Source organism: Callospermophilus lateralis, chromosome 10, assembly GCF_048772815.1.
Source record: "Callospermophilus lateralis isolate mCalLat2 chromosome 10, mCalLat2.hap1, whole genome shotgun sequence".
Lineage (NCBI taxonomy): Eukaryota > Metazoa > Chordata > Mammalia > Rodentia > Sciuridae > Callospermophilus > Callospermophilus lateralis.
The window spans coordinates 11,429,013-11,447,863 of NC_135314.1; the positions used below are offsets into that span (position 1 = coordinate 11,429,013).

General features: G+C 42.7%; 1 protein-coding gene across 3 annotated transcripts in view; it reads left to right on the plus strand.

The window, feature by feature from the left end:
• Positions 1-9,294: 9,294 nt before the first annotated feature.
• Positions 9,295-18,851, plus strand: part of Urb1 (URB1 ribosome biogenesis factor) — a 69,819-nt gene continuing 60,262 nt past the window's right edge. For 2 of the 3 annotated variants that reach the window (XM_076867989.2, XM_076867990.2), the window contains exons 1-4: positions 9,295-9,516; positions 13,252-13,391; positions 14,332-14,483; positions 15,774-15,906. In XM_076867989.2, the coding sequence (XP_076724104.2) occupies positions 9,375-9,516; positions 13,252-13,391; positions 14,332-14,483; positions 15,774-15,906 (567 nt within the window). In that variant the 5' untranslated portion in view covers positions 9,295-9,374. Of the gene's footprint in view, positions 9,517-13,251; positions 13,392-13,496; positions 13,522-14,331; positions 14,484-15,773; positions 15,907-18,851 lie in introns of those variants that run through there. The other variant, XM_076867991.2, reaches the window with a different exon arrangement.

The following is an 18,851-nucleotide window of genomic DNA, read 5'->3' on the forward strand; positions in this document are numbered from 1 at the left end:
CCCTTAGCATAATGTCCTCAGGATTCACCCATGTTACAGCATGTGTCGGAATGTCCTTCCTTCCTAAGAATTTCTTTTCTTTCTAATATTATAAATATTATTAGATTATGTAAATATAGCAATATATAATAATATTTATGGTATTATTCATAACACTCAAGTATGTGTGAATGTATGCATGAATATATACCGCATTAGCCTCTCTGGTGACATGTCTCCAAAAGGAGGAAAAGAGAAGGGTAGTCATCTACCGTACATGCCAATCGGTTTCCCCTTGGTGAGCAGTGGTGAAAGGCCTTGGCCAGAGGTGAAGGAGAGGGTGGGAGGTGAGGGTGGGAGGCTCAGGCAGGTGGCTGAGGAGAAGCCTAAGCTTTAGACAAGTCCTGGACAGAACCAGGGAATACTATGAGGCACCGCCAATGGCGCCCTCTATAGGTGGGAATCTTCACTTCTGTCTCAGAAATGGTGACAGTGATCCATGAATTTTAAAAAATAATATTTTTTGTGGCAAAATATTCACAACATAAAATTAGCAATCATAACCAAATTAAGTGTACAATTCAGTAGCATGAAGCACATTGACATTATTGCCCAAGAATCACCACCCCGTCTTCACCTTCCAAAACTGAAACTCTGTCTCCATTAAACAATAACCCCCTGTCCCCATATCCGCAGTCCCCGGCAACATCATGCTACTTTCTGTCTCTATGAATTTGACTCCTTTAGGACCTCATGTTAGTGGACTAATGTGATGCTTGTCATTTTGTGACTCACTTATTTCAACTAACATCATGTCTTCAAAGTTTATTCATGTTTTGCACATGTCTGAATTTCCTTCCTCTTTAAGGATGAAAAATAATCTATTACGTGCATAATCTGAAAAATAGTCTACTATATGCATGTGCCACGTTTCATGTATCTATCATCCCCCAATTATCACTTGGGTTGTTTCTATGTTTTGTCTATTATGAATAATGGCACTGATGAAAGTGGGTGTCCAAAACATTAGAAAATGTACATGATCATTCTCAAAGGAGAACTGAAAGCTCTCAAAAAGAAAGTTGACCATAGTCCATCAAGGGGGATTCAGAATCAAACAATAGTGAGCTCTGGTTAAGAAAACAAAGCAGAGGCTGCCAAACCGACTCAGTTCCTGGTGCCCTCAGTGTCTTGACAGTTTTTCACGGTGCATCTAGACAAACACACACTCAACAATGACGAGCTTGACTTTTGCATTTCCTAACTGGCAAGATCCAAACAATAAATAATTTTGTTCTATTAATTAAGCAGTAGTTTGAAAAAATTACAGTACAAAGAAGTTGAAAGAAAAAAGATTTTTATTTCATTCTTAAGTAACCACAATTATTTGCTGATGGGGTGTGTGCGTTTGTTGGGCACGTCGCTGTTTTTCTAACCTTGAAATCTGTTTGGGTACAGCTACCTTCATTTCCTGTTCCATGTTGACTTTTGCTTAATCCTTGTTTTTTGTCAAGTAAACACTGAAAACACAGCTTTCTGAAGCTGTGACATTATTGAACAGAAAGTAACTATTTTGAACTTGAACTAGTAGTTTGCCTGGTCAAGAATTGCTCATTTCCTTCAACATACAAAAATTTCAAGGCAAACGGTAAGTTTCTTCCAGCATTCTGGATACTTTGGGTGCCTAGTTTGGGAACTGGAAATCCATATCTCATCTTGTCCAACAAGAAAATGATCCTCCGGCTGACTCTCCAACCAACTTCTCCCTCCATTCCACGGCTACGGTTTGGATGTGGTTAAATTGTGTCCTCCACAGTTTCATGGGTTGGAAGGCTAGTCTTCAGTGTGTTGATGTGGGAGGCAACGGAGTTTCCAAATAGGGTCTAGTGCATGTGATTAGGTCATTCAGGGCCGTGCCCTCAAAAGGAATTGATATAGTTCTTATGGGACTTTGGTTAGTTACTCATCTTTCTGATACTGTAACAAATACTTGAGATAAATCAACTTTCCTCTTTATAGAGGAAAAGGTTTCTTGACTCACAGTTTTGCAGGTTTCCATCCATGAACAATTGGCCCTGTGGCTTTGGACCTGTGGCAGCTCAGTACCCTGTGGCAGGAGCACCTGGCAGAGGAAGCCCATTCACTTCACGACAGCCAGGAAGCAAAGCGGGAAAGAGAAGGACACCAGGGTCCCATGATCTTCTTCAAGGGAACCCCCCCCCCCAATCCAGACCTAAAATCTACCACTAGGCCCCACCTCTCAAAGGTTTCCACCACCTCCCCATAGCACCGTGGTCTGGGAACGTAGCCTTTAAAACCAGGGCTTTGGGGGAATATTCCAGAGCCAAACTATGGCAATTATCTTGAGAAGGTTGTTACAAAAGAGCAAGAGTGGCCTCTCCCTGTGGTCTGACTTCCTGTCTCACCACATGAGTGCTTTCTTACCTACGTTCCCACTACCATGCCATCCGCCATAATGGGATGAAGTCAGGACGACCTTGCCATGTTGTTCGGATTTCAGCCTCTACTGTGTAAGCGAAATAAACCTCTTTTCCTTATAAATTGCCCAGCTTCAAATATTTTCTTATAGCAATGGAAAAATGTATAATATACAGACACTCTGGCCTTTTTGTGTTCCTTGACTGCTGTGATTATGTTCCCATCTCAGGGCTTTTGTACTTGCTATAGCTTATACTCGGAAAGTTCTTTCTCTGTGGGTTGCCATGGATTTCCTCCCTAACTCAGTCAGGTTGTCTGCCACTCCCTGTCCCACCCCAGTTTCCCTCACACCCTTTATTCATCTTCAGAGTGTTCATAGTGACCTGACTGTCATTCTGTCAGTCTTTCTGCCCCTTAGGAGGTGGTTTGCCCAAAACAAACCTCTCTGAAAATACAATGACTTTTGAAGGTAGCAGTTGAGGGTTACTTCAATAGTAACAAAGCAAAACAACAGTTTGATGTAAATAAAATGGTTAAGCACAAAAGGGAAGCAAACTGGATAGTAAAGATTGAGAAAGTAAAGAAAATAATCCAAATGCCTGAAATTGTTACACATTCAACAAGCCAGGCATACTGGAGGGAGAATGGAAATGGGAGGTGATGGCAACATTGTCTAATTGATGCTCAGTTACTTCTGCAGACTGCAAATCCAAATTGCTCCCCACTGTGTGAAGGAACATCTCCAGATCCAGGTGGGAAGAACTTCAAAGTCAAATTGCAAAGAGACTCCCAAATACCAGGAAGGTGGAATTTATGACCATGTTTTGCAATCTACTACATCATACTTTTCTGATTGATTTTAGGCACTATTCTTTATCATTTATTGAAGTCCTATAATATCCTCCAGTTTTATACATGTTTTGAAATTTCCTGCCACATTTGAAAACATGAAGAAAACTGGAGGATATTATAGGACTTCAATAAATGATAAAGTTTATATTTATCATTTATTGAAATAGTTTATCATTTATTAAATGAGTTTATAATTTATTAACAGAGTAGAGCTCATGTTAGGTGTTCTTACTACATGTACACACCCCTTAAAAAACACCCCTGAAGGGACACACAGAAATTTTGGGAGGTGATGGATATGTCTGTTGTCCTGATTGTGGTAATAACTTCGTGGTGCATGCACATGTAGACACTCATCAAATCACGCCCAGTAAATATGTGCAGCTTATTGCATATCATTTATATCTTAATAAAGGTGTTTGAGAATAAAAATAAAAGTTTCTATCCATGCACATGTCTTTATTTTGTTTTGATCACACTTTTCACAGAAAAGTTGGAAAAAGAGTGATTCTGAATATTCTCACACAGAACCATCTAGTATTCACATTTTCCATGAATAGGTAGTACATTTATTAAAACTAAGGAACCCGCTTTACCATGTTACTCTTAACTCTGGACTTGATTTGCATTTCCCTTACAGGTCCTTTCTGCTCCAGTGTCCAGTCCAGGTACCACAGTGCATTTGCCATGTGTCTCCAGTCTCATCTGGTCTTTAATTTTTCTGTCCTTCCTTGTTTATAATGACCTTGACTGTCTTTTTTTTTTTTTTCTTTTTTTCTTTTTTCTGGTACTAGGGATTGAACCCAGGGTCTGAGTCAAATCTCCAGTCATTTTTATTTTTTATTTAGAGACAGGGTCTCACTAAGTTGCTTAGGGCCTTGCTTAGTTGCTGAGGCTGGCTTTGAAATTGCAATCCTCCTGCCTAAGACTCCCAAGCTGCTGGGATTACAGGCATGCATCACCATGACCAGCTGACCTTGACAGTCTTTTTAAAAGAGTATTGGTCATGTCTTTTTTTTTTGTTTTTTTAAGAGTTTGCCTCAATTTAGGTTTGTCTGATGTTTTTCACATGATTAGGCTGGAGTTATGGATTTGGGGAAGGACATACAGAAGTGAAGGATGTTATGTTCCATAACATCAGAGATACATAGCAGTAGCATGACTCATCATCATTAGCGGTATGATTTGAATGTATCTCTGTGTTCATCAGCTTTCCACTGCTGTGAAAAAAATAACCTAAGATATACTGCCTGAGGAGGAAAGAGTCATGTGGCTTACAGTTTCAAAGATTTTAGTTTATGGTCAGCCAGCTCTGTGGCTTTGGGTCTTTTTGAAGCAGAACATCATGGTGGGGAGTGGATGGTAGAGCAAAGATGCTCACCTCATGGTGGCTTGGAAGCAAAGAAAGACAGAGGAGGGATCAGCTCCTAATATCCCCTGCAAGGTCACACCCTCAGTGACCTAAATTTCTTCCATTAGGCCTCACTTCCTAAAAGTTCCACCACCTTCCAATAGCACAACAGGCTGGAGAACAAAACTTCAACATGTGGCCTTTGGAAGACATTTCAGATCCAAATCATAAGGAACAAGTATTATTTCTTTGTTGGCAGAAAATTCTCTTCTGATAAATTAATTTGAAAATATTGCTATTTGAACTTTTAATATTTCTAATGATATAGGTGTCAGCCGAGTCTACATAATAATGTTGAAAGTTAACATTTGATATCTTAACCTCTAAGTTGGCTATAGTTTTTGCTACCTGTTGCTGTTCAGGCCCTCAACTCAACAACCTAGTGTTCTTGAGTAGTCAGTCCAGTCTGAGTTCTTGGTCATCAACATAATACGTATTTATTGAGGAGATAGCCTTTTCAGGCATTATTCCAGAAGGATCTGTGTGTACCATTTTAAAATCTATTTTTGAAAATTGAGGCATGTCCCCAGATTTAAAACTATAACACGTGGGATGATGGTTGGAATTCAGGCAGATTGATTTCAACCTTCAGAAGCTGGTTTTCTTCTTTGTCCATGACCTACCTGCCTTCTCATTCCCTCCTCTCCCCTCATTTAAAGCCACAGTGATAAGCCAGGTGCAGTGGTGCTTGCCTGTGATCCCAGTTACTTGGGAGACTAAGGCAGGAAGATCACAAGTTTGAGGCCAGCTCATCAAGACCCTAGCAACTTACCAACTTAGACCCTCTCTCAAAATAAAATTTAAAGGACTGGGAATGTGATTCAGTGGTAAAGCACCACTGAGTTTAATCCCTAGTTTAAATGAATGAAAGAATGAATGAATGAATGAAACCACACAGTCACTAACTGAAACACAGTACTAAACATTCATTTGGGGGGGGGGTTGTGATCTCCAAGAGTCCTCTTTTAAAATGTAAAAAATAATTTTGCTTGCATCCAGAGATGATAAAAAAAAGTGTAAAAATATTTTTGAATAGGCTTCAAACTGTTACTCTTCCCCAACACCTTATGGTGAATTTATCAAGTTTCCTTATTTTTTGATGACTACCTGAGAACACTTTTACAAGGGAACAGGTTATGAAGTATAGGGAAGGAAGACAGGACCTAGCATAGGGGTCCAGGAAGTCCTGAGAGAGACAGCTCCTTTATTGTTATTTTATTTCATATTGAAGAAGGGGAATATTTTTCACATTTTTATTTTATTTTATTTGTGGTGCTGGGGTTTGAACCCAGGGCCTTGTGCATGCAAGGCAAGCACTCTACCAACTGAGCTATATCCCCAGCCTTATTCTTAATTGATTCAGTGAAGGAAAAAGATAGACAATGCTTCTGCTTTTTCTATTTTTCACTATAATTTTAGAAGGAAGCCCCTAATAATCTAATCATAGTTACACTAATGTAACTATGTGTCCATTGTTATGTAATGTGTAATGTGTCCATTGCTCAAGTCACTCATTTATTGCATGGCCTTGTGACAGTTATATCATCTTGGATTCTTGGTTAACTTATTTATTTGCATGGAATGTATTAGGTATGTCATAGCCTCAATGATATAATATATAATAAATCCTTTATGATATAAATAAAGATATATGATATAATATATAATAAGTCCTTGGTGGGTAGAGATACTGAGTTACACTTTCTGGAGTATATTATGATTAGCTATATAAAGCAATATACATAGCAGCTGTTGGCAGATATTGATACTTTGTTGACCTAAATTTGGGAGAATAAGATGCTTATTTCTCTTTTCCAGCCTGTGGATGTTGTGTCCTTCACTGGGATTTATAGCAAGTGCCTTTGAAACAATACATTATATTTCTTTTTGCTAAACAAGCAGATAATTAAACCGTCTTGATTTCAGAAAATGTTACACTAAAACATTTATCAGTAATGAGATTAGAATTTGTACCAGAATAGAGAAAGGAATTCCATGCTTTTGCTCTCTAAAATGTGATTGTATTAATAAGCTTTGATCCAAATTAAATAATGCAGGATAAAACTATAAAAATAACTTCGTCTAATGAATGAAAACTCTCATATTCTGAGGATTTATGATGAACACAGTATATTATGAACTTTATGTAGGTTTTCATTGAACTTCTTCTTTTGCTCCTTTCCAGAACTTAAATTTAACCTTGTCAGATTGAAATGGGTAAGAAATGAACACACACACCTAACAGGTGTAAATGAGAAGGAAGGTCTCTGGAGATGATCTTCACTAGTGGCTAATAAAGGTTGGTCACTTCCTTTCCTAATTCACCATAGTCCCGGGGTCAGTTCAAAAGCTTCCAGACTCAAACCTGCATTGTGAGCCTTTTGACAGCATTCCAATAAATCAACCTGCTATTTTTGAATCGACTGACATTAACCTAGCTCAAGACTTAGGTCTATGCATTCATTCACATTCATATCTATATAGACATTTATTTATTCAACAGTTATTGAACCCTATGATGTGCCCTATGATGTGCATTTTCTACAGTGGGAATGGAGCCTTGACCTTTGTTTTGTGTCATTAGACACATTAGTGCATATTTTGGTGAAGGAGTTTGGCAAAGAATATTCCATATCACCAATAGGTGAAAAGGGAAGCAAAGGAAAATAAAAAGTAAGAGAATAGACAGAGGGGTGAACAAGAAGAGCCCATATGAAGTGAGACACTTGAATGTCCCTGAGGAGGATGCCAGCTTTGAAGGTCCTAGGAGCTGTAATGCTCAACGTTCAACAGGCCAGAACAGACTTGAGGACAAACAATGCAGGTATTTTGTATGGAAAGCTAAATCACTATCTGAAGGTTGGTTGTTGAAGTCTGTATCTGAACAAGGGGTTAGTGACCTGGCACCAGTGACTTACGGTATTGGCCTGAGTCAGTTGAGCATCCATCTATACTTCTGATCCATTACCTGACATTAGGTATGTCTCTGGCAAAAGATGGGACAGGCACTGCCAAATTCCATTTCTTTAATTTGATGCTAGATGAGTCCTGGTTCCACTTAGGAACTGGAAAATCCTGGCAAGTTCCGTACTCTATCCAATTCTTTGTAAAGCAAACCAGCCCCAAGAGATAGTAATTTGCCCCAGGCCCACAGAGATGGAAACTGAATTCAGCTTTTGCCTGTGTCCTGCACCTTCCTGCTGCCTCTTTGGGTGGGCTCACACTGGCAGAAAACAAATTTTGTGGCAGCCAATTAACCAGAGAGGAGGACTAGTGTGACCATTAGTTAGAAGTCTGTCTTTATTAGCAAGTATTGCCCTTTATAATCTGAACTTGGAACATTTCTCAATATTGCTACATTTTTTTTTTCCTCAAATGTGCAGGGGTGTCTCCCTCTGTCTGACTTCCCCCGTATGACATTGGCACTTCCACAGGTGCATTTCCTAGTCTTCTTAGGCCTAGGGTCAGAGGCAATACCATGTGTTTTTTCTCTAGCAGGTCACAAAGAGCCACATCCTCAGGAGCTTACAACACACTTGCTTACAAAAAACAAGATGGTATTTTTCACACTGAAGACAAGACAGAGAATTTCAGGAATTACTGTCCTAATAATTATGATTTATTTAGATAGTACCCAAGTTTTGATGAGGTTATGTTATACAAAATACACTTGCCAATTTTTACTTATGCATTTTTTCTTTAATTTTATTTCAGCATATTTAATGCAGTACACAAGTCAATAACGTTTTGCAAAAACACACTTTATTCCTGTCAAAGCAGTTTTACAAACATTGCATCATTTGCTGTGCAGGCAGGACTTGGTATGGCTGGCTTTACTATCTTCATTTGAATGAGGGAAACTTAGACGCTGCCCACTGAAGGTTTTCACAGAAATTACTTCATTTGATCCTCCCCGTGCATCTTACACAGCCGAAAGAGCGCGCACACTCCCATCAGTCTGGGCAAGAGTGGGGTGGAGGTTAATCAAGGCGACTTCCTGCTAGACAAGCCTGTCTGGTTCTGGTGGGGACAGACGATGGGGTCGGAGTTAGGGACACATCCCTGGGCCCTGGTTCCCGAGGAAGGATTTCCCAGCAGCAAGCCCCCCTGGCATCTAACCCGGGAAAATCCACCCTGGCGAACCCGCGGGACCCCCAACAGGCAAAGTATAGAATCCCAGTGCGCGCGAGGCAAGTGCTTTAAGCGACATCTTTAGGGCGCCCTCAAGTCAAGAGCTGACTGTACTCGTGCTGCTGGGACGCGCGGGGGCAGGTGTCGCAGCGGTCCCGAAGGACCTGGGAGGTCTTTCTGTTAGGCAACTGGAGAGCGCCGCCCGGGGCCAAAGGAGGGCCCTAACCCGCCGCAGCCGGGCGGGGTGTCGTGGCCTGCGGGGCTGCCTCCAGTCCCAAGCCAGCCCACTGCGACCTCAGGTACCTGCGAAACCCGGGCTCTGGCTAACGGCCTGCCCGGCCCCTTAGCGAGCCCCGCCCCTCAGCAAGCCCCTCCCACCGACCCGGCTCTCCCCCTTACCACGCCCCTTCCGCTGATCTCCCATTCCAGGCCCCGCCTCTTCCGCTAGCCCCGCCCCGTCGCTCTCACGTGTGGGTTCGGGAGCGTGTCTGTTTTCTGCCGGAGTCCTCTGGCCTGGAGGCCTGCGGTGCGTGGTTTCCGTCGCACCGGTACCGTCTCGGCCATGGGGGTCTCCAAGAGGAAGGCCTCAGGCGGCCAGGGCGGTGCAGCTTCCGCTGCGGGAGCAGCCAAGCGGGCCCGCACTGAAGAGCTCACGGGCGTGCAGTTCAAGACTCGGCTGAGGGATCCTCAGGGCGCGGGGCCGGGTGAGTGCCGGGCGGCAGGCCCCGGGCAGCGAGCGCGCGCTTGCGAGGTGGCCTTCCTGCCACTGTCTAGACACGGCCAGACACAGCCTGCCGTTTCTGCGGGGCACTGAGGGTCAGAGCCAAGCTTCTGGTTTTTGAAGGACACTGAGACTCCTGTGACTGTGCGTCCAGGGTCCCCGGCGGGCCGGAGCAGCTCCAGGACTGAGTGCTGCATTTCATTGCCCTGGGCTGTCAGCGACAACAATGGCCCTGCCTCACTTGGTTTTGACAGTTTCATGCTGTTGCTCATTTCCCTTGCCTGGGCACAACCATCAGCCAACTCTAAAATCTCCTTGTTGCAATTATCAGGAAAGTAAATCAAGCATCCTCATTCACACACAGAAAATGTTTATAGGGTTTCTACTTGGTTCAGGCCAGTTCAGTAAGACAGTTTGGTATTTCCTTGGGCTGTTAGCACCATTTTCAATGGCTGTGATCCTTCAACACTTAGGATGACCTGATAACACATGTGCAAGCTATGAGAAACCACCACAACTACTTGTCAGTTGCCAGGATTGGGCCAGTGACTGAGATGGAGCACATTCTGTAATTTAATCTTACTGTTTGTAAAGTGTAACCACAGTTAACAACTACTTGCAATTCTTTAGAAAGTATGGAGGTTAGGAAGAAAGAAACACAATTGAATGCGTTGCCAAGTGGAAACAGTGGCGTATTTCTTCCACATTAAAGAAATTACTAAATCTATGGTCAGCATATCCTCAACTTCTAATTTTTCTCCTATGGATTCTGTTTTTAAACTTTTGATGCCTGCCAGGAACACATACTAATACATTTCACTCATTTAGCCTTTCAGTTTTTATTAGGGTCTAGTGTTTGTTAGGGTTTAGATAAAATGGTGGTGAATAAAAATCTGCCATAGGCCTTGCCATTGTGGGTCTTACAGTCAAGTGAGAAAGCAGATAATCAATAAAATCACATATATATAATTCCAAAGGAGCCATGCATGGTGTCTGAGGGTACCTAACGGCCTTGGAACTAATTTGTGAGATGGAAGAAGATTCCTCCAAGGACATGGCTTTTCAAAAGGGCTATAGAAGGGGACAGAAACAAGAGCCCTTCTGGCACAAGATGTGTTTAGCTACTATATCCATATTTTATTGTCTGGCTCAGAGAGTACCATGTCATTCATGAGCTGCATCAATTGAGCAGGTGTCAGAAGACAACTGGATTGACAGGTGATGGTTATAAAGGAAGTAGTTGAAAGATACTGCAAAGCTGAAAATCAGTGGATGAAAGCATGAATCCCTTGTGCAAAACTGCTTTAGATTTATGTTTGAATCTAGTCTCTTCCTTTGATTCTCTCCTCCCCTTTTTGATATGCTTTCAGCTTCCTCTGAGAGAATTTCTGGAAGATCAGGGAAGTAGAATTGATGGATGCATATTGGAGGATTTTCTTTCCATATAGACTTGAGGGACAATTTCTATTTATACTTCTTTCGCATGGTACAGGAAAAAGCTGCAGGTGATTGGTAAAGGGTGCTCAGTGGATCATCAGGGATGATCCTAGATCAAGAAGGGTTCTACTTCAAGCCAGTTCCTTGGAAAGTTTGTGCCCCATATTTCACTGCTGATAGAAAAGATCATACTGAAATATGAGTACACAAAAGATTAAACTTTGGAGCTCTCTAGCCTCACATTGCTTCTGTGTTCTCTATACATTAAAGATAGTTCTGATCATTTGGATGTTCCTAGCCGAACCCTCCTTGTGCCTCATTCCAACCTCTGGCCTTGGCAGCTCTCCTTCTGAGTGTCCCTGGAGTCCATCAGCTCCCCTCTTTCTCCACCATCATTCTAGTCCAGGCACCTTCAGTACCTATTGGGACTGTGGCTAAAGCTGCCCAGGGTTGGTCTGTCTTTTCTACCCTCGCTTCCCTACAGCCCTTTCTACATGCAGGAGGTAAATGATGTTTTAGAATTTCAAATCTGATGTTGTCACTCCTCTCATGGCTTCCTTCTGTGGCCTCTCACTGTTCTTAGGGTAAAATCCAGAATCATTACTGGTACCTCATCTACCCTTGCTTTCTTCTCTGCCTTCATCTCAGGCCACGCTGACTCACCTACTCATCTACTTGCCTAGCATCAGTATTCTCCAGCCTCGGGACCTTTGCATGTCCTTATCCTGCAGCACTAACTTCCAATGCATTTTTGCCATTATCAGGTTAAGTATTACTGCTTCAGGGAAAACCTTCCCAGCCCTCAACTCTAAATCATGTTCCCCAGTTATAACCTCATTATACCCTTGATTTTTGCTTCATTGCACTTAAGTATAACGTGACTATTTAAGTGATTGTGGTAGGTAGTTAATAAACATTCATGGAATGAAAGTTGGTCTCTGCTACTGCATTGTATGTACATGTGAGTAGAGGCCATTTCCAGGTTGTTCACCAGCACTTCCCAGGCACCCACTGTAATGCCCAGTGCATGTGGTGGGTGCTCAGTAGATGGTAAATAGAAAGGTGAGCTCAGAGATGGCAGATGTAATAGAACAGCAATTTCAACTCTTGAATAGCCTGAACTGTCTGGAGTTTGGCAAATGATTCCTTAAAAAAGAATAAATATTACTACTGTTCTTTCTGAATATAGTAGCAGCCCTTGCTGTCTCTTGCATTCTTGCATTTTCTTAAAGGAGAGGGATAGGGTATTGTGAGCAATTCCAGATACCTGAGGATTGAGCTCATATGACCCTTAAGGGGAATTTTTAGGGTGAATTTATAGAGAAATATGCAAGTAGGAGTCATACCTCTTGGCTTTTGAAGAGCAGCAAGGTCCATTGCAGTTCCTGGTGCTGGCAGTGGCCCAGGCTCTGTAAACTATATTCTCCATCCCACATAAAGCAGCACAGGTCAGCTCTAGCTTTTGAAGGAAGAGCATGGTTTTGGGAGCAAGACTGCCTGGATTTGAGGTCTTGTTCTGCCACTTCTTAGTTAAGTACCCTTGGCCAGGGCCTCAGTTTTCTCATCTCTAAAATGGTTCTAGTTCATGGGGTGAAGGGTCATGGTGAGAATGAAGTGACATGACATAGAACTCATAGGTTGCCATCTGTTAGGTGAGGAAATGAAAGCTAGGAGGCCCATGTGAGAGTGCTGGCTGGAGCCAGGATTGAAACCTGTGCGTTCTGTCAGCTCACAGCTTGTTTATTCTTGTACTGCCTTCATTCATCAGGTGTTTTTGTAATGTCCATATGGATCATCTACTGGAGCAGTTGAAATAAAGTACATGGTTTAAACTGCAATTATTTATTTTCTCACAGTCTGGACCCTGAAAGCTGAGATTGAGGTGCCAGGATGGTTGTTTCTGATGATGATTCCTCCTGGATTGTAGTCAGTTGCCTTCTTCTTGGGTCCTCCTGTGGTCATCACATGTAGAGAGAGCCTTCTGATATCTCTTACTTTTCTTACAAGGACACCAATCCTGTGGGATGAAGGCCTCAATCGCATGACCTCATTTAATCTTAATTACCTCCTGAAAGGCTCCATCTTCAAATACAATCTAGTAGGAGGACCACATTATGTGAATTTTGGGGGAAACAGTTCAGTCCATAACATTTCCAGTGGCTTCTCTGGCCGTGTAGGTAGCTCATGAGGATCACGACAGGGAAAGCGGGTTGCAGTAGTGGCTATGATTGTTTCAGAGGAGACTGTCCTCGCTGACCTTTGAATATTACTCTTATTTCAGCCTTGGAAGCATTTGTCACTGCTGCCAAGAAGCTACCACAAGAAGACAAGTATGATATCGTGGAAGGGTATATAAAGATATCTGTTGAGTGTGCAGAAGTTTTCCAGCTTCTGAGTGGAGAGAAGCGGCCTGAAAATGAAGTATGTTGTTTCTTACCTGGTTTGATGAAGAGAAAAAAAAAGTTAATGATGTTGTGATGTTAAATTTGATGAAATAATGATATAAACATCTCAGACGTGCCACGTTTCTACAAGAATGATGTTTCTACAGGTTTGTCTTGGTGCTATAGGAATACATTCACTAGTACCTTCATGACCTTTGAATGCATTTTAGTCGGAATCACTAACTTATTATTAATATTTGGTGAATACTCTCAGAGGTAGGATCACAAACTCTTAATCAGAATGTACCTGACTTATTTTAATATAAGCGAAACAGCTAACCACTGTCTCAGGACATGTGGAATTGGTATTATCTTTTGGTTCCAAAGAGATTGAAAATTTGAGATATTTATGAATTTGTCGAAGTCTCAAAATTATTGAGACTTCAATAATAAAGACGGAACAGAATGTCCTCAAAGTGATGAGGCCCAATCCTTTTTAGAGTTTTCTCTCTTTTGGGGAGGTAGGGGTGGGAGTGGTACCAGGGATTGAACTCAGGGGGCACTCTACCACTGAGCCACATCCCCAACCCTATTTTGTATTTTATTTAGAGAAAGGGTCTCACTGAGTAAAGCTCCTCACAGTTGCTGAGGCTGGCTTTGAACTTGCAATCCTCTGGCCTCAGGCTCCCAAGCTGCTGGGATTATAGGCATGCGCCACTGCACCCAGCTAGAGTTGTTTCTTTTCATGTAATTGTAAGCAAGCCGTTTTGTATTTCCAGTCCAGAACCTGGGTCTTAGCAGGTGAGCCTGCTAAGCTGCTACCTTTGCCATCTTTGGCTCAGGATCTGAGGAGGCCTGACCCTGCACATTGAAGGTTTCAAGCCTGCAAGTAATTCTGGCTAAGACAAGAGGAGCATGTGTGTATAATAGGAAAAGAGATGAGATGATTCATAAGTGTTGTAATTTCCTCTTTGCAGGTGCTGTTAATATTTCAAGTTTTTGAGGCCATATTATTGCGGACAGCGAGTGATCTTTCACATTTTCACATAGTGGGCACCAACATTGTGAAAAAGCTAATGAACAACCATATGAAGCTCATCTGTGAGTCCCTGTATGCCTCAGGTTATCGGTAAGTTGCCTATATCTGTGAGGCAAACAACTAGCCTTTGGGGGCTGAGGATGTGGCTCAAGCGGTAGCGCGCTTGCCTGGCATGCATGCGGCCCGGGTTCGATCCTCAGCACCACATACAAAAAAAAAACAAAGATGTTGTATCTGCCGATATTAAAATTCTCTCTCTCTCTCTCTCTCTCTCTCTCTCTCTCTTTAAAAAAACTCATTTAAAAAAAAAAAAAAAAAAAACAACTAGCCTTTGGGTTTGGTCTGTGTTCTGCTCCCAATGAGTGCATTTGATCTTTACCTTCCCTCATTAAGGAGAGCTGAGCTTTCTGAGCTGTTGAGGTGGTGCCCTTGCTCCTCCAGCCCCGCTGCCTTCCTTGCTGCCCCAGGCACAGCCCAGCATGCCTTATGTAGTCTGTTCCTTCTTCACTGACTCTTTTCCCAGGTAGTCTCAGGCTATCTCTGTCTATAGCACTTCGAGGAAATGTTACTTCAGTGGGGCCTTTGTTGACCATCCTATGTCCAGTGGCAAGCCCGCTGTCCTGCCCCTTCAGCCTGCTTTAGTTTTCTGCATAATGATAAATACCTGTACAGTTGACATAATATTCCACATCTATCTCTTGACTGCCTTCCTCCACTGGAATGCAAGGTGCATGTGGGCAGGGCCTTGCCTATCTTATAAAATGTCGTTGCCTTCCCGCCTCCTAGAATAGTGCATCGCACATAGTGGATGTTCACTGAGCCACCAGTTTTGGATAAGTAAGCAGAAAGGCAGCCAGGTGCTCACTTTTAGAGAAAGGTCCTGTGTTCCAGATGTGGACTGCAATGTGGTATCTTGGTCACATGATAGTTTACTTGAGAAATAAATTTGCACCTTTGTTTCTTTGTTTGTTTGTTTGTTTCTTTTTTTTTTTTTGGTGCTGGGGATTGAACTCAGGGGCAACTCGACCACTGAGCCACCTCCACAGCCCAATTTTGTATTTTATTTAGAGACAGGGTCTCACAGAGTGCTTAGCATCTCGCTTTTGCTGAACTCTTTATCCTCCTGCCTCAGGCTCTCAAGCCACTGGGATTACAGGCGTGCACCACTGCGTACGGCTACATCTTTGTTTCTTAATCTAACTCATTCTCAGTTTTTTAGCTTTTGAAGTTTTTGTTATACTTGAAGAAAGGAAAGAGCACATCTTCCTCTATTCTGGTTTTGGGATAGCAAATCACACAGCCAGCTGTGTGCTTAGCTTCTTCAGGAAGTTGTCTTATGTTTCTGTTCCCTAACATGCTTGGCTTTCTGTCCCTGTGCAGGTTGGCTCGAGCCTGTCTTAACCTGATGGCTGCCATGGTGAGCCAGGGGCCCGAAGCTGCCAGAGATGTCTGCAGCCATTTTGATTTGAATAAAAAGACCTTGTACACCCTTGTGACTAAGCGGGATTCAAAGGTGAGAACCCAAGGGTTGTGCTCCACTGTGTGGCTCCCTTCTCTTTGGAGGGCTATGGTAGTTTATTTTTCCTCCTCTTGTCTCAGTCCCCAAGCACTTAAGAGAAGGGTGTCCTTTGGCAGCAGCCAGCCTCCGTCTGTGAGGAAGGTAGACCTCACCCTTGCTGATGATGGGGCCAGCTCCTTAGCAGAGCCTAAACAAGTAGGACATCTCAGGAAGCTTCCAGGGCTGTGGGGGAGGGGAAGTTGGCTTGGTGATGCTTTGCTTGTGGCCTGTGAGGATGACTTAGTTCTCAAGTGTCTCCTGTTCTAAGCAAAAGAGATAACCTCCCAGTCCATCAAGGCTATGAGGTTTCTGAATACCCCAGTCCCCTGTTCCTGTTCTATCCACTTGGGAGAGTACCCTTGGAACTCTAAGCCAGTGACATCCTCAAAGAGGGCTCTTATTTTTCTTTAGTAAGTGACTTGTGCCTCCCAATTTTAATCTTGTTATGGGTAAGGGATGAATGTGCCTGAGAGAATGGGAGTGTGAATGCTTGGTCTTTAGGAGTTCCCTGGTAGCTCTAGCAGTGTCACTTGGTTTGGACAGGCTCTTGGGGAGAAAGCACATTGGGATTTCTGTGATACCTCCTGATGTGCCACCTGTAGTTGTGGCAGTGCCTCTTTCCATTTGCCATGTGGGCTGTCTTGCTGGTGAGGTCAGTGCTGTGCACAGCCCCGTGGGACTTTCTTCCACTTCCTGAGCAGGCAGACAAGTATCAATTCCTATCTGCCAAGGTGAGAACCACATTAGGGCAATTCTCCTCTGTAACCACATGCTAGCTTGTGCTCTCAGTTTTTCTGGGAATTCTAGCTGGGTGCTATGGCATGCACCTGTAATATCAGTGGCTTGGGAAGCTGAGTCAGGAGGATCATGAGTTCAGAGCCAGCCTCAGCAACTTAGCGAGGCCCTAAGCATCTTAGTGAGACCCCCACCTCAAAACAAAATATAAAAAGGGCTGTGTATGTGGCTTAGTGGCTGAGCACCCCAGGGTTCAATCCCTGGTACCAAAACAAAAAAAAAAGAAAGAAAGAAAAAAGTTTCTGCATTGCTAGGAAATAGACTGAAGGGTTAATAATAATATCAAGTATTTTTTGGCTCTGTGGGATTGGCCTGGTGTTGAGGGTTTTACTGAAATTACAAATAAGGTATTCTCTGAGGGAAAAACATCCAGGTCTTAGTGTCTCTTGGATACTGTGCTTTATTAACATGTTGACAAATTCCATTCCGTGAGTAATGGCTTCTGACATTTAAATGCATTTGTCATAAAAAGAATGTGTGTGCTATTTGCACACCAGAGTAGATTTCGCAGTTCTTTGGTCTTGGCTGGCAGGAAGCTTGGCAGTAGTTATCCATCAGGTACCCCTCCCCTTTTCCCTGTCTCTCTTGGCCTTAGCAATCCCAGCCATCTGAGTAAAAAAGAATTAAGTACCCAGGCCACCTACCAAGACCAGATGATATGGGAAAATCAGCAAAGGCTTCCCTTCCTGAAGATGGTGCATCCAGCTGTTTCATCTCAGGGTCTCAGGGCAGGTCATTTTACCTCTTCAGGATCTCAAAAATGGGAGTTAATGTCAAATTGAAAGTGTTTTTACCTCTTGTGTAATTTTCTATATCAGGTATCTTAAGTATTTTGAATGCTGTAGGAAATGGTGTCTAGACATTTAATTTTTGTCTCAATATAGGGAATCTGAGGGATATTAAAGGAACAAGGAACCCCGTGTTCCAGCTTCAGCCAGCGTCATCCACCTTGTACCATTTGTTGCTCAGCCAGCTTTTCAGTTTGCTTGGCTGTGTGTATTATAGCAGATACTGACGTGAATCATAGTTCATCATGAATATTTCAGCATGTACTCTAACAGAAAAAAACATTTTAAAAAACGAAACCACAGTACTATTATTGCACCTATTATCATTAATTATTTCTCACCATCGTCTAAAACCCAGTTTGTCTTAGAATTTTCCTGACCATCTCAAAAATATTTTTATACTTTGCAGTTCAAATTGAGATTCAAACAATATTCACATGTTGTATTTGGTTGATGTGTTCCTCAGGTCCTTTTAAACATCTTTTGAATCTTTGCATTTCCCCTCCTTTTTGTTCAGGCCATTTAGTTATTAAAGATGCTGGTAGCAATTTCTGTATTTTAACGAGTGTATTTGAACACCTGGGAGGGAATTATTAAAGTCTCCTGAAGAAAGGATCATGGGTATATTCTTTCAGCCAAGAAAAGCATTGTTAAAATCTTGTGCCAGAGAGCAGTTTTGCCAAATATGTTTTAGTCTATTTTAGTGTTTTACAGAACAAGCCCTGAAGGGTCCAGGATGTTTTCTTCCTGGAATAACAGCCCTGTGAGGTCACAGGGTAGGAATGAAGAGTAGGCACATGGCCCTCTTTCGGTGGGAGGGGAATGCCTTTGAAGAAGTGCTGGGGATGGAGACAGGCCCAGGTGGCTATGTGGGGGTGTGGTGGCAGCCAGCCTGGAGTGGGCAGGTGCTGCATCGTGGGCATTTTCATCTCTCTGCTTCCTCTTCAGGGTTAGCCTCTGAGATTTTGTGTTGTCTGGGATACATAAGATGGGAGCCCTGGTTAATAAATAAGTTCCTTTTCTTTTAGAAATTCATTGCTAGAGGGATTCACAGGAAGATCTAGTACAACTCTGCTGTGACAGAAAGCTCTAGAATGGCTGAAACTGGGACCAGCATTCCAAGGCCCTGTCTCCCAGTATTGTTACTTAGTTGTCTTTGCATCCTTTCAGCCTGACATGAAGGCTTCTTGAATGTTGTGGGGGTTTTGAACTTTGAGTTGGCAAGTGAAGGCACAGGAGGTAGGAAATGCAGCTCATTTGCAGTCTTGGTTATCATTGTACCTGGGCTCCATGAGGTAAAAAGACCCACAGACAGTT